At 41.6% G+C, this 15,882-nt stretch overlaps 1 protein-coding gene across 2 annotated transcripts in view; it reads right to left on the bottom strand.

Moving 5' to 3' along the window:
• zfr (zinc finger RNA binding protein) overlaps positions 1–15,409 on the bottom strand; it is a 127,921-nt gene extending 112,512 nt beyond the window's left edge. For both annotated transcript variants that reach the window (XR_011517048.1, XM_054738181.2), the window contains exons 1-3: positions 15,272–15,409; positions 15,033–15,114; positions 8,634–8,913 (exon numbers count right to left, since the gene is read on the bottom strand). Coding sequence is in view for 1 of the 2 variants with exons in the window: in XM_054738181.2 (XP_054594156.1) it covers positions 8,634–8,913; positions 15,033–15,114; positions 15,272–15,308 (399 nt within the window). In the remaining variant the exon portion in view is untranslated. The remainder of the gene's footprint in view (positions 1–8,633; positions 8,914–15,032; positions 15,115–15,271) is intronic.
• Positions 15,410–15,882: the final 473 nt, after the last annotated feature.

Below are 15,882 nucleotides of genomic sequence, written 5' to 3'. Positions count from 1 at the left end.
CGTGCGTGCGTGCGTGCGTGTGTGTGTGTGTGTGTAGTCCCAGATCTTCTTCAGTCCTAAATCCGCCCCTGGTCCAGTTGCTTGAGTAGCACATGGATTGATTTGTTTTGCACATCAAGTTTCAGCAGCTGGACAGGTGTTTTCATCTTCTCCAATTCTTCTCTTTTAATAAAGCATGACAGCAAGCATCTCAGGATAGACTCAAGCTCTTTTGCAAGGAAAGGCACCATTGGTGCATCTGTCTGGAATTTCTCCAAAGAAGGCTTCAGCTGTCTAGCAACAAATGCAAAAAACTGGAGCTTAGCCTGAAAGAGAGGATCAGCTGTGGCCTCTTTAACTGCAAAGTAGGAGGCAGATGATGGTACTTTGCTTTTTGGGAGTTTCTGGTGGCTGCTGATGTACTGTTGCACAGCTGGCCACACTTCCATTGCCCGCTCTGCAACTGCCAAGTCTTCAACTCATCGATGTTGTTGTTTTGGTCACCTCAATGAAGTCAGCACGTCTTGCTGGTGAGTCATGGAACATCTGCCAAAGTGCTCTAAGCACATGTCCCACCTTCCAACCGGTTTCTCTTTCTCCATCTTGAAAACTTCCATGAAGAACATGCAAACCACAGCTTCCCAAACTTATCATCTTTGGTGCATCTGGGTCCTCTTGGCTTTTGTCCTCTTGGAATATCCTCAGGAGCTTCCAGTTGACAGCAGGGCCATCCATTGAAATCTGCAACAGCTTATTCGGATTTAGTGGTGAAAGGGCAATCTTGATCCTTTCCAGAAGCTTCTCTGCTTGCGTGTGTCCCATAAACTCTGAGTCAAAATGATGCACCACAACCTTCCCTTCATGTTCACTCCAGTGCCTCACTACAACATCCAACTGGTCTGTCCGTGTCACTTTATTCAGACATTCATCAAAAGAAACTACGTAGCACGGTGCTTTTCTTATATCAGCGACCCGTTGCTCTTTGAAATAAGGAACGACACATAAAAGGTAAGCTGCTTTTGTTGCACCACATGAAAACTTTTTGACAGTCTCACTATCTGGGAACATCTGACCAAAATGGCTGAGACATCATAGCTGGAGTTGAATGAGTAGTGTGACGTCACCATCTTAATTACCCAGCGGATCTCTGCTTCAAACACAGCTTGGCTTGAAAAACATGCTGAGATGCCCTGTGTTTCTGAGCCACTTCTCTCTCCACTTGTACTAGGCACTGGTAATGCTGCAGCACGTTCATCATGTACAATGGCTGCCGGTAGCTCTCTGTTGGACAGCTACTTCCCTCTCCTGCATCTGTTGAAGTTTTCCTCATGAAATCTGTCATTTTTCTCTCACTGCTTAACTGTCCAGAAGTCTTGACATGGCCTTGTCCCCGTGCATGACTCCCGAGTGCTGAGACGCCCATGTTACTGATATCAAAAGACTTTCTAGACAGCTTGCAACATGCCCTATGCACATCTCCAGATATTTGTCCTAGCCAGTCTCTGAACTGGGGTTTCTCTTTCCACTCAGTTTTGAATTTGCACCGTCTGCCTGATATCACTCACTCCTGCCTACAAAGGACACAAACACATATTTTGAAAGATTATTACTGTTTACATTGACTGTTTATTCAATAAATTAGGCCTGCTTTTCATACCTTAGCTCTTTTATATCTTTCATATTCTATGTATTATACTTACTGTACACACGTTACACTTTACTGCTTATTTCACATACTTGGATGTTAAACTGCATGTTGTTGTTCCAGTATTGGTCATTTTAGGTTAGTCCAGTCATCCAGAAGCAAGATTCAGGGTAAATGACTAGGCTAATATCTCTCGCTAACACCACAGACATATCGAATCTAGGAATGCACCGATCAGGTTTTTTGCTGCCGATCACCGATACCGATATCAAAGAATGCTGATCACCGATATCGATCACGTGGATTGGCCAGAAATGTTCTACAACATTATAATGAGTGCTACAAACTACATAATCTGGGAATAAAGGAAATGTAACCTAATCTAAAATGGTCTGTATTAGGGTTGTCACGGTGTGAAAATTTAACCTCACGGTTATTGTGACCAAAATTACCACGTTTTACGGTATTATCGCGGTATTTTTTTAAACGTGCTACATTTTCACACAATTAAATAAACCCTGTAAGTCAGGAAATATTGTCCTCAGTTTGTGTCTAAATTTTGCCTAAAATGTGTTATTTTGTAATTATGTTGTTTATTTGTTTACATTTTTCCCTTTAGTCTTTAAAATACCAATATTCACCCATAAATTCTTATTTTATGTCTGTTTGATGTCATCATTTTAAAAATATTAGATCAGATGATACTCAGTACTCAAGTAGCCTTCTAATCAGATACTTTTTTACCCTTACTTGAGCAATAAACCCTATATCAGGAAAATATTGTCCTCGGTTTGAGTCCTTCCAGTGAGCTTTGCAGATGTGGGAAAATGTCATCAGGCAGTAATCGTTGTTAAATTCATAATTATTCTCGGAGAGAGACCAACTCTTATCTGGCCCTGGGAGCCCCGTAATGCATAGCGTCATTTCAACATGGCGGTGTCCGCGACACGGTTTATATGCAGGTAGCGGCGCTGCGGCTGCTTTATATAGCGACTCGTTGCTTTCTCCCTCAACCCAAATCCTCGGATCACGCATTTTAGCTAAAACGCTAACGTTAGCTTGCCTTGCGTTGACTGTAGAGTTGTGGGTGATGGTCACGCAGATGTGTCATGAGATTTGAAGCGTTGCTGCCTTTCACAGACACTTTTTCTGCTCGTGCTGCAAACAGGATAGCCGTCTTCTATTTCACACATTTGTCCTTTACCAGAATGTTTCATCTATCTTGTAATTTCCATTTTGTATTTTGTAATTTGAATTTCTTTTATTGTTGATTTATTCAATATATTTACATCCAACTGTACAATGTTCAGCGCTTTGGGCTTCCTGACAGGGTTGCGGAAGGCGCTTTATAAATAAAGCTTTGATTGATTGATTGATTGAACTGTCCCTCGGCATTCTTCAAATATCCAAAAAATGCCCGTACTTCCCACTTTGTCTTCTTTGAGGGATAATAAATGTCCTGAGCGCTGCCGTCTCTTCCTCTGGCCATTATTTCAGCTTTAGCTTCAAGAAAGTTTTGGTTGTAAACAACAAAGCGCGCATGTGCCGCCGGCAACTTCAGCAGATGATACGGTGGCTGGTAAGGGTCACCGCGCCTACACCGCAGCCACGGTAAACCCACCAAGATAATATATGTTTTTTAAAAAAACAAGACGGTTATTATTTTTGTCAACTTTTTTACCGGGGTTTACCGCTACACCGGTTACTGTGACAACCCTACCTGATCGGTCTGCTTTGACCTATTTTGAAAACTCCGCGTAAAAAACAGAGCTGGTTTACAAAAAGCTGATGTATGACATGGATGGAAATGTTTGAACCAAACATTTATCGCCGTTTTTGACGTGCTTTACGATGGGCCTATCGCACGTCCTGTTATCGCGATGACGATAATTTTTCGATATATTGTGCAGCCCTACATCATAGTCAAATAAAAAAAATAACCAAAGAAGTTGAACAGATGAAGCATATTAGAATAAGGTCAGAGGAAGCAATAACAAAATTTTGTAATGACCTGTTAAAGGAAAACTGGAGTGGGGTTTATGTTAAGGATGTGAACATAGCATATGATACATTTTTAAAAACACATACAACCCTTTATGATAAGAATTGCCCAATACTGACATGTAAAAAAATGAATAATGTTGATGTAAAACCTTGGTTAACTAAGGGACTACTAAAATCCTGTAGGAAAAAAAATAAATTACCGTATTTTCACGACCATAAGGCGCACCTAAAAGTCTTTAATTTTCTCCAAAATGTACGCTGCGCCCTATGGTGCGGTGCGCCTATTGTGTTGTTGTGAGACGCGAACGTAGTAGAAGACAAGGGGCGTGGCGTGAACGTGCGGACGTGAGCGAAGACAGACCTGTGGATCTGCCACATCGTCATCAACATCCTCGCCATTTGCCTCAGACTCCGGCTGTGAGTCTCTGTCCACTTCCTCTGCTTCCAGTTCAAAAAACAGCCGTACTATCTGAACTGCCTGGTGGACATTTATCCTTCTCATCATCCTTTATTAAAGCTTAATAAAAGCCTACTAAACTGCAGAGACAATTTATCTGTCCGGATCGCTCCAAAATATGAAGTTTACCGTCTATATCTGTCTAATTGTTTGTTGTTACTCCGTTCGCGCCACTCCTTTCCCTACAAAGCGGCTCCTTTTTGCGCACATCTCGTTACTCGTGCGGCCTTCCTCTCTCTCTCAGCTACATGATGATAGTTTTTATCAATTGAATATGTGAGACTTCCACCAACAGCAAAAGGATCTCATGTTTTTGTGGGTTTTTTATGTTCACAAGCACATTCCCTCTCACGGATTACTAAACTGCTGTTTTGACAAGTTATCAGATTGTCTAAAAATAGGGTCGTTTTTTTTGTTTAGTATAATGGGCTCGACACACGGGAGGCGACATCGCCTCTCCTCCATTCATTTACAATGAGACATGCGCGCTGCCGCGGATCGCCTCTCGTGTGTCAGGTAATAAAAGCGACAGTGACAAATTTCGCTGATCGCGGTCGTTTGTCGCCTCCCGTGTGTCGAGCCCACAACTCCGCTTTTACGTTGCCTATTACCAAATTGAAAAACTGGGGTGTAGTTTATAATCTCCTTTTTAAAGCTGAATTGAAACCAAAACTCAGGGAGGCGGAGTCTTGCTGCTACAGCATCCCAAATCAGACCTGTTCAAAAGACGCGTATACGCGTCCATGGACCCCAGAGGGTTAATAAAACACAATTTAAATCACACTATTTTCTTAGGCCTGTTAATAACACACATATGATTTTGTTCATGTGGAAAGTTTATGTGGTTAAACCCAACAACTACCGGTAAACACATTATGAACTTCAACACAGCGCATCAGCGCTTGAAGCGGCGCTGCGACCCAAAAAGTACCAGAACCGCTCTCGGCGCATGCGCAATCATGCATCAACACCGCTCCCCCGCTATTTCCCTAATAACACACGCTGTTTGTTTTTATTTCTACACGTTTTTTTACTCACAAAGATTGTCAAGAAAGCGTGTTTGTCGTGTTCATGTCAAATTAAACTGATCACAAAACACAGATTTACTTTCTTTATTTCGTTTTCCTCATCCAACCCCCATAAATCCCTGTGTGTCCTCCTGCAGCACTCCCGGTGTACGCCGGCTCTAGTAGGAGAGAGACCCGCGATTATCGCTTTGTCGCCCATGTCGCATTAAAAATGAATGGAGGAGAGGCGAAGTTGCCTCCCGTGTGTCGAGCCCATTAGAAGAGCACGAGCCGTCAGCACACGCAATGAGGAAGTGCACGTGCGCTCTAAACCAGGCCTGAACCAGGACTAGACCAGTAAGGTGAAGCATGCTTTTGGCTGTTTATAATTTTCACAATGTCTGGTTTGCACTGATATGTTCCGAGTCCCGAGCCCGCACAGATGTTTTACCGGTACGTTTTACCGTGCCCCCGCCCGCGCCCTATAACCCGGTGAGCATTTTGTATGTGTTAAATACCAAAAAGACACCGGAAACTGAAGCTGCGCCCTATAACACGGTGCGCCCTATGGTCGTGAAAATACGGTATATAGAGATTTTGTCAGACTTCGATCTAAAAGCACAGAAATGAAGTATAAGACTTATAAAAATTAACTGACAACAATAAGGCAAGCAAAAAAAGATTATAATAAATTTAAGGTTGAAGGAAAGTAAAGGTGATATGAAAAGAACATGGAGAACCTTGAATAGCATTGTAAGACCTAGGTCTTTTCATGCCAATTGTCCAGATTACTTTATTAAAGGAGATAACGTTGTGAGGGATTAAAGTGAGGTGGTGAATGAATTTAATTCATTTCTTGTAAACATAGGGCCAAGTCTGGCCAAATCTATTGAAACAAAAATTAAGGAAGATGTAAAAATACCAAGAGGGAGTAGAATTCTACAGTCTATTTTTTGGGAGATGTAAGTGAAAATGAAATATTGACGACAGTAAAGAAAAGTAAAAATAAAACATCTATTGATTGTCATGGGATTGACATGACTATAGTAAATAAAACAATTATGTTGTTAAACCACTTATGTTTGTAATTTGTCTGTTCATAATGCCGAATTGATTACACGTGTCTACAGCACGATCAGACACTCATTTACAGAGATGTGTATTTTTGAAATTCTGGCAATATGAATTTAGTTTATCACGATACAGGGGAGACGATACGATATATCACGATATATTGCGATGCATTCAGTCAGACGTTACAAGCAATTTTTTTTACAGAATTTATTGTAAGAATGTTCAATAAACAGTCCAAACTGATACGTAACATGTTTAACATGAGGTATCTGAACCATGATGGAGGGATTTACATTTCAATGGTGGAAACAAAACCCGTTGCACACTGCTGCCAACTAGCGGGTGGCGATTGAATTGCACAAAATGAAAAGAAAATACACAAATGTTTGCATGTAAATTATTTAAAGAGTTAGATACACGGCTTTTGAAAATCGATGTAATAATCGCAGGAAAAAAATCACGATATATTGCCATATCGATATTTTCTTACATCCCTACTCATTTATATAGTTTATCAGCAAAAAAAATGTTGATTTGGAGTGACTTGCTCTTTAAGTAGTTATCTGACTAAAAGAAATCAATTTGTAGTTAGATGAAATTTCAGATTCTCAAATAATTACATACGGAGTCCTACAGGGTTCTGTGTTGGGACCTAAGCTCTTTAATTTGTATATTAATGATATGTGTGATGTGTCCAAAATATTACAGTTCATTTTGTTTGCTGACTATACGAATATATTTTGTTCTGGGAATAACTTACAAATAACTTTGGAAAATATGGACTGTGAGATGACTAAACTTAAGAAGTGGTTTATGGACAATAAATTATTTATAAATTGGAATAAAACAAAATTCATGATTTTTGATAACAGGAAGACAGATGATTCTGTAACATTGTTCATAGACGGTACTTCAGTTGAAAAAGTAAATGAAGTGAGATTTTAAGGGGTCATCTTGGATCATGAACTTAATTGGAAACCCCATATAAAATACATAAAACAAAAACTGTGTAAAAAATTGGACTTTTAAATAAAGTAAAAAGTATTTTGGAGTCATCAACACTTCATATATTATATTATTTATTTATTGTTCCATACTTGACTTATTGTATAGAGGTTTGGGGCAACACATAAAACAAACACTATTCCTTTGTTTTTATTACAGAAGAAATCTATGAGAATTATATATAAAGTAGATGCTAGAGAACATACCAATAGACTTTTTATTGAATCAAAAATTATGAAATTCAGGGATTTGGTTCATTTGAAAACATTACTAATTATGTTCAGGGCAAAAAAGAAGTTACTGCCAGTGAAGTTACAGAAGTTTTTTGTTTTGATTTCAAAGGATGGAAAAAATAGAAAGAAGCCTGAGTTTAAAAGAGTTTTTGCACGAACAACATTAAAGCAAATGTGTATTTCAGTATATGGAGTAAAATTATGGAATAATCTGGATCATGACCTGAAAAAATGTTTAACTAGCGGTAAATTTAAGAGACTATAAAAAGAAAAAAATCATAGAATCCTATGATTGATAAGTAAATATTAAATGAGTATATTGATACGTTTTATTGTGATTTTCTTTACAAAGATAATGAAGTTCTATACTTGGTTTGTGTATAAGGCCATTCTGTCAATTATATTGTATGAAGTAGAAAGGGGTAGGTCATACAAGAGTTCTTCCTCCCCTTTTTTTCACTTAGGAGACTGTTGATTGTATTTTGCATGAATGATGAATGAAACTGCCGAGTGAGAATATAAATTAACAATTAACAATTAAACCCTCTGACCTCTATCAAGGTAGCGCAACTCGGGTTGCGAATGACCACAGTCACCATAGTCATGTGTCCCTGTCTATGTGTGTATGTCTGATCTCAGAATTGTGTGTACTGAAACTCTAATTTCCCTCTGGGATTAATAAAGTATCTTTGAATTGAATTTGAAAATTGTGCCGGTGTAGGCAAGGGATCTGCTCGGGCTGCCAGATCGGCTCGGGGCCCTGCACTTGCTGATGACGCCACACTAGATGATTGGCTGGTGTTTTACTAACAACTTAGTTATAAAGAAAACATTTAGGTGGTAAGAAAAATCATTTATTAACAAAACTGCTACAACCTTTCCCAAACTTATGTCTGAAAGCCGACTGGATTTGCCGTAGTGGGACGTCATCTGCAGGAACAGGACTCCAAGCCGATCTGGCAGCCCGAGCAGATCCGGTAGCTACACCGGTATTACCCTGAAAGGTATGATATGGCCCAATCCTACTCCATACATTTTTTACTGCATCGTTTGTATGTTAAACATCAATAATTACAGAAAAAACTCTTTAGAAAATTACCTCATATTTTCAGTCTTCAATTCACTGACCAACACACACACACGTACACACACACACTACAATAAAAACCTAACAGATTACATCACGTCATGTCTTGGAGCAGCCCTGAACTATAAATCTCATGAAGTACCTGGTAGGTCTGAGAGGTGACCGGTGGTGGTGGTGGGGGCACCTCAGGTTGACGCTGTGGGTAACCATAGTCTGTGGCAGCGTGGGTGGGTTGATATCCTCCGTAAGCTGCAGCGGTTGCTGCTGCAACAGCAACAGGCGCAGGTCGAGCCACAGCTACTGCTGCTGCAGTTGGAGCATAAGCTGCTGCAACGGTGTGAGCTGCTACAGGCGCCTGGTGGACGGTGTAACTGGCCACCGTGGTGGGGTGAGTGTAGGCAACCCCAGCAGCAGGTTGCTGGCTAATAACACACAAGAGAAGAAATGGCAAAAGATGACCATCAGGTAAGAATTTCCCCAACATGTCCCAAAAGATTAGTTAGAAAGATAATCTCAAAACTAGCATAAAATTAGAATCTGAAGCAGTTTTTTGGTTTGAATACAAGTGCTGGTCATAAAATTAGAATATCATGACAAAGTTGGTTTATTTCAGTAATTCTATTCAGAAAGTGAAGCGTGTATATTGGATTCATTCATTACACACAGACTGTTAATGTTTATTTCTTTATTTTTAATCATTATAAATGACAACTGATGAAAACCCCAAATTCAGTATCTCAGAATAATGGAATAGCGAAAAGGTTCAATATCCAGATCCAGATCCACCTTCCCCTTCAGCGGGGACAGGAAGATCTGTCTCAAACCTACTGGACTGCTTAGAGCACGAGTCAGACACAAGGCCCGCGGGCCAGATGTGGCTCCTCCAAACGCGTTATTATTTTCATAATTTAATTATCATTTCTCCTGGAAGCGCTCAGTCAGACCGAGTGTTGTGATGCTGGGAGATCCGGTCTTGGGGAGGGGGCGGGGTCAATGATGGCAGCTGCAGCGTGATCGTCGGGCTCTTTTATTTAGGGACACGGAGAAGTTAAAAGGAGACAGAAATAGAAGATAGAAATTCTTGTTCCACTTTATTCTTTTGTTTCATGATGATAAACTGATGTTACATTCAGCTTAAAGAGGAACTGGGAGGAAGCTTTGGTTAATTTTAGGTTACAGGAGGACTTGTCTCCTATCTGCTCCTCCAGAGACAGCATGGACATGAGGGTGAGGGTCCCACAGGACAGGTTAGTGGAAAGGTTTGTAGTTAGCTGGTTAGTGAAGGAGATCCATCAGCTGGGTAATTTAATCCTAATCCAGCCCACAGCCTTCTGCTGGTGTTATCATCAGGAAGAATAAAACACACATCTTAAATATTATTGGAAGTGTAGAATTTGTTTTATGTTTTATTATTTTCTGCATCAAACAGAACTTGATTCATTCTCCAACATTTCAGAAACGAACCGCTGGGTTCAAATAAAATAAACTAAGTCAAACATTTCATTTGGTGTTATTTCTGACGCCCTTCAACTGCGGCATAAACATCTGACTCTAGAGCTGCTCAGAGACATTAAACACTCACATATGAACCCATTATGGATTTTATTATTACATTATGAGTCCTGTAGGTTTTCAGTGCTTTATTAGATTTTGTGAGATTTTGCAAAGCGTGTTTTCTCAGCCGGAGGCGTGGTGTTGAACGAGGAAACAGATGTTTTACTTTGTTAAATCTTCTTAAATGTTTAAAATGTTTTGTCCCAACCCGTTGTGAATGGAGAGCTTTTCAGGGATGGCAGGTTGTATCAATTACGTTTTTGATAAAAAATAAATAAATAAGTAAAAAGCAATTATCTGACGTCTTCTATTTATCGATGAAAACAAATCAATATGAAATAATCGTGATGCATCGGGATATCGAATCGAATCGTTGACCCAATAATCGTAATCGAATTGAATCGGGAGGCAAGTGAAGATTCGCACCTCTAGAGGAAAGTAGCTTCCCTGTTAAAATGTAACGCTTACCTTCACACAGAGGCCTCCATATGGCTCAATCCAAAACGTTTTATTAACAGAGCACCATTCTTTTGGGGGCAGTGGGCCCAGGGAGGAATCCTAGTGGTTGGTGACCTGTACGAAGGAGGACTCCTGAAGTCATTGGACAGGCTCAAAGCTCAATTTCAGTTGCCACACAGTCAGTTTTGGAAATATCTACAGCTTCACCACCTATTGCTCCAAACATTTGGCTCCCCCACGACACCCCCCACAACTGATAACCATCTAACTTTTATCAAGAAAAATTTGGGGGGAGGCCGCGAAGCTTCTACTCAGTGGCCTAGTGGTAGAGTGTCCGCCCTGAGACCGGGAGATCAGGGTTCGATTCCTGGTCGGGTCATACCAAAGGCTTTGAAAAAAACGGGACTTTAACTTTAAAATTTAAAGTTTATTTATTTAGAATCTAAATATTACTCTTTGCTCCTTAAACACACTGACATCATCACGCAGTGGAAATGCCCCTCCTCCCCAACTTTTGTCCAATGGTTTAATCATCTGGGGATGTTAGCCTCATTTGAACATCTGTCATATAAGCTTCATAATAGACTTGACAGGCTTCAGTCAAAGTGGGATCGGTACTTTAATAAAATTAGAGGACTTTAAGGCCTTGGGTGAACAACCATGTCATAATCTTGGGGAATAAACGGGAACACTGGGATCATCCTCTCCTCCTTTCACTCCCTGGTATACAGTTCATATTAGATAAGCCAGCAACACCCCTTTCAGAGTCATAATTTAGCAAACTATTATTTGTATTTTATTTATTCTTTCTTAATTATGTATTTATCAATTTTTTATCTATTATTTCTTTTTATTTCTATTTACTTGTCATTCATTCTTGTTTTAGTTGTTCCCGGTTTTTTTTCTCTATCTTTTCTTCTTTGTTCCCCTCTTTCTTCTATGTCAGCAGCAATTACAGACATTTCATATTTGAGGTACATGGTATTCAGAAACCGAGCTATAAGCTCCTAGGGTCGTTTCTCTCTGCTCGTTATTTTCCAATGCCTTAATATTGTTTGAGTAAAAATGCTGTTATTGTCGGTGCTTTGTACCCCTTTGTTGGTTATCAGTGAAAAATATTCAATAAAAAGTGAATCACAAAAAGAAAAGAACATTGTCTTTTATTCAAGTTAGTGTAGATTTGTTCATTACAGAGGTCTGTCCTCAACAGCATAGACATAGAAGAGTAGACGCCTCGCCGATCGCTACTGTGTACTTTTCATAAACTGTATGGCTAACAGGATGTTTTAGCTAAGGCTGCAGAGAGAACCTAAGCTAACGTTGGTAAGCTAGTTAGCATACTGCTCTCTATGAGCCCCGCTAGATGCACGACTTCTTCTGATAACAACTGGGCATGAACTAGTTGAAGGAATGCTGGAGGAGTTTTGTTTTTGTTTTGATCGCAAAAACAATTTCAGGCTCTACCTTTCCCTTTGTTTAGTAATCGTGTCGCTTACTGTTTACATGCTTTTGCCGTCCACCATGGTGGACTCACGGGGTTAGGTGACGTCGGTGCAAAGGGTCAATATGGACTCAGCGTAGCGGGGATCCTTTTGAGCAGAGATGCAGAGCGGCAGGCAGACCGCTGATTATTCATGAACTCCAGCTGCGTTCTGCACACGGCGACCGATACATTTTCTAAGTTTCTAATAGGCGTCACCAAAAATATATATAATTAACACACAGTCATTCGTGTCCGTTCATTTTCTCTCTGGTCAGTTCTGTCTGTATTTGAGCATGACGTGTGGACGCGCTCGCGCTGCAGCGCTCGTCACTGGCGCAGCCGGGCAGCGCAGTGCACACACCGCTTTTTTACGGTCAATAGATCGATTTGATCTGCTGGTTAAAAAGTTACTTGTGAGGTGAAAAAGAAGGAAGCAGGCAGGAGTTTTTCTGGAGAACTGGGAGATGCAGGAAGATCAGAGACAGACAGGACAGGAAGGTCAGAGACAGACAGGACAGGAAGGTCAGAGACAGACAGGACAGGAAGATCAGAGACAGACAGGACAGGAAGGTCAGAGACAGACAGGACAGGAAGATCAGAGACAGACAGGACAGGAAGATCAGAGACAGACAGGACAGGAAGGTCAGAGACAGACAGGACAGGAAGATCAGAGACAGACAGGACAGGAAGGTCAGAGACAGACAGGACAGGAAGATCAGAGTCAGACAGGACAGGAAGGTCAGAGACAGACAGGACAGGAAGATCAGAGACAGACAGGACAGGAAGATCAGAGACAGACGGGACCTTCAAGGTCAGAGACAGACAGGACAGGAAGATCAGAGACAGACAGGACAGGAAGATCAGAGACAGGCAGGACAGGAAGATCAGAGACAGGCAGGACAGGAAGATCAGAGACAGACAGGACAGGAAGGTCAGAGACAGACAGGACAGGAAGGTCAGAGACAGACAGGACAGGAAGGTCAGAGACAGACAGGACAGGAAGATCAGAGACAGACGGGACAGGAAGGTCAGAGACAGACAGGACAGGAAGATCAGAGACAGACAGGACAGGAAGGTCAGAGACAGACAGGACAGGAAGGTCAGAGACAGACAGGACAGGAAGGTCAGAGACAGACGGGACAGGAAGATCAGAGACAGACAGGACAGGAAGGTCAGAGACAGACAGGACAGGAAGGTCAGAGACAGACAGGACAGGAAGGTCAGAGACAGACGGGACAGGAAGATCAGAGACAGACAGGACAGGAAGGTCAGAGACAGACAGGACAGGAAGATCAGAGACAGACAGGACAGGAAGGTCAGAGACAGACAGGACAGGAAGGTCAGAGACAGACAGGACAGGAAGATCAGAGACAGACAGGACAGGAAGGTCAGAGACAGACAGGACAGGAAGATCAGAGACAGACAGGACAGGAAGGTCAGAGACAGACAGGACAGGAAGATCAGAGACAGACAGGACAGGAAGGTCAGAGACAGACAGGACAGGAAGGTCAGAGACAGACAGGACAGGAAGGTCAGAGACAGACAGGACAGGAAGCTCAGAGACAGACGGGACAGGAAGATCAGAGACAGACAGGACAGGAAGGTCAGAGACAGACAGGACAGGAAGATCAGAGACAGACAGGACAGGAAGGTCAGAGACAGACAGGACAGGAAGACAGGAAAATAAAAACCAAGAAAACAAAACAAAAGTTCTTAAAAAATTAAAATGTAGGTAGATTGATCAATGATCCTACTCCACGTTTGTACCTGTATAAAGCCATAATTTATCAGCATGTAGTATTTATATAGTTGATACATTTCAGATCATCTTCAAAACTCCGTCCCATGCCCAGGGACGTATCTAAGCATTTGGGGGGCCGAGGCAAAATAGACCCCTGCCAGGTATTTTAAGTTGAAGTGCTCTCTGTTTTTATATTAGACTTTTTATATTTGCAATAAAGTCCAAACGGTGGCTGGTAAGGGTCACCGTGCCTACACCGCAGCCACGGTAATCCACCGAAATAATATATTTTTTTAAAAACAAGACGGTTATTTTTATTGTCTACTTTTTTACCGAGGTTTACCGCTAAACCGGTTACCGTGACAACCCTAATTGGGACTTTATCATCTCCTCAGATCCATGGTGTCTCTGAGGAGAAGAAACAAGCCAACAAGAAGAAACATCTTAAAGTTTTAAAGCTTAGCTGACATAAACCCAGGTCAGCCTGGATCGTGAACCAGAATAAAGTTCAGCAGGAACTTCTACAGGCCGACAGCTAAACTACGTTATAGTTCCTCCGTGTCCACCCACCCCGCGAGCAGCAGCAAAGTAGAGCCCAACCAAACCCAAAAACTGAAATGACCCGAGATCTGTACGAATCACATATGTGACCCGTTTCGGATACAAAACGGCAAATTTCACCAAAATGTGAGAGATTACCATGTCTGTATGATATCTGAAGTGTTTCTGATGTTTAGGTTGTTTTAGGGACTTGGGTTTGTCTCAGATCAGTGCAGTTGTTGGTTATCCTTACATAACATTACCACTATTAACAAATACCTGCTGGTATCTGTACTTTGACTAGTAATACTACTATTAGTTTCTATTTTTAGTGTTTTAGTGTTTTCTGCCTGCGATGGACTGGCTCTCTGTCCAGGGGTGTAACCCGCCTGATTGCCCATTGACCGCTGGAGATAGGCACCAGTGGACATAACTATTACCTGTAAAAGGATTAACAATAGCACTTATCCCTGTAACAGTTAAAGGGGTGAAAATATGGACAAACTGGGTAAAATCGTTGAAGTTGTTTGTGAAACAGTCATTAGGGTTGTTCACGGACTTTATGTGATGGTGTGGGATAATGTGGTTCACTGGGATGCAACGCGGCCTGCTTATTTAAATTGCGCATTTTTCTGGACCGGATATGAGCCGCATCCAACTGCTGCAGTGAGGCGACAAAAGTCCCCTCCCCCACCTGGACATTAGCTGCGGAACCGCAAAGCATTCCCGTCCTTAAAGCAGCACACAGCCGAGACCCCTCTTACCTGTACTGAGCTGCTGCGCCATGGGTAAATCCAAAATAATTGCCGGTAGCCATTTTGGCATCTTCACCGAGCCGGCTGGGCACTGCAGAAGACACACACACAAATAGACGGGCTGATGCTAAGCTAACTATTAGCAGTAGGACCTAATAGCGGTCCATTAACTCCACAACTAATGCAGGAACTCGGTTTTTACGACTCGATGTTAACAAATGAGCATTAAGGCTTCCAACCATACTCACCATAGGTGAAGGAGACAACGGGGCAAATAGGAATCATTGGTTATGTATGTTGTATCGATGCCTCACCGTACACGAGCCTGTTACATGTCGCACCCGGAAATGCTGCTTTTGCGCATGTGCCAACCTTGACCAGGGACTGTGGTGCGGGTTCCAAGCACGGACGCCGCCATGTTGGGAAGGCAAGGCGATGATGGGAGGAGAAACGTGCGGTTTCCAGCTTAAAAATAATGACAGTTGTTGGGTTTTGTTTATAACATTTTATTGATCTGTTTTACATTATCAGAACAAAATGGTTGACATAAAAAGCTGAACACTTTACTTCTAACAACATATTTTAGAATCTGGAATTTTTTAAAAAGTGGCATTTTTGTATAAAATCAGTTTCAAGCAAGCATGAATTTATTTCCACACCTAATCACTGATTTGAAGATGGATTTTGTGGTGTTTAATGGCTCTCAAAACCCATGCACATGGTTTCTGCTCTTGCACATGAAAAAAAAAGCTCTTGAGCGTGACGCGCGTAGACGTAGTTGGAGGGGTTGAAACGGTTGAAACCCGTTTCCCAGAACCATCTATAAGCTTATCCATTGGCTCTGCTGATACTTGCTAAC

This window comes from Nothobranchius furzeri, chromosome 17 (assembly GCF_043380555.1).
Source record: "Nothobranchius furzeri strain GRZ-AD chromosome 17, NfurGRZ-RIMD1, whole genome shotgun sequence".
Classification (NCBI taxonomy): domain Eukaryota; kingdom Metazoa; phylum Chordata; class Actinopteri; order Cyprinodontiformes; family Nothobranchiidae; genus Nothobranchius; species Nothobranchius furzeri.
The sequence above is the reverse complement of the archived record's forward strand: the minus strand, read 5'-3'. Positions and strand labels throughout refer to the sequence as shown.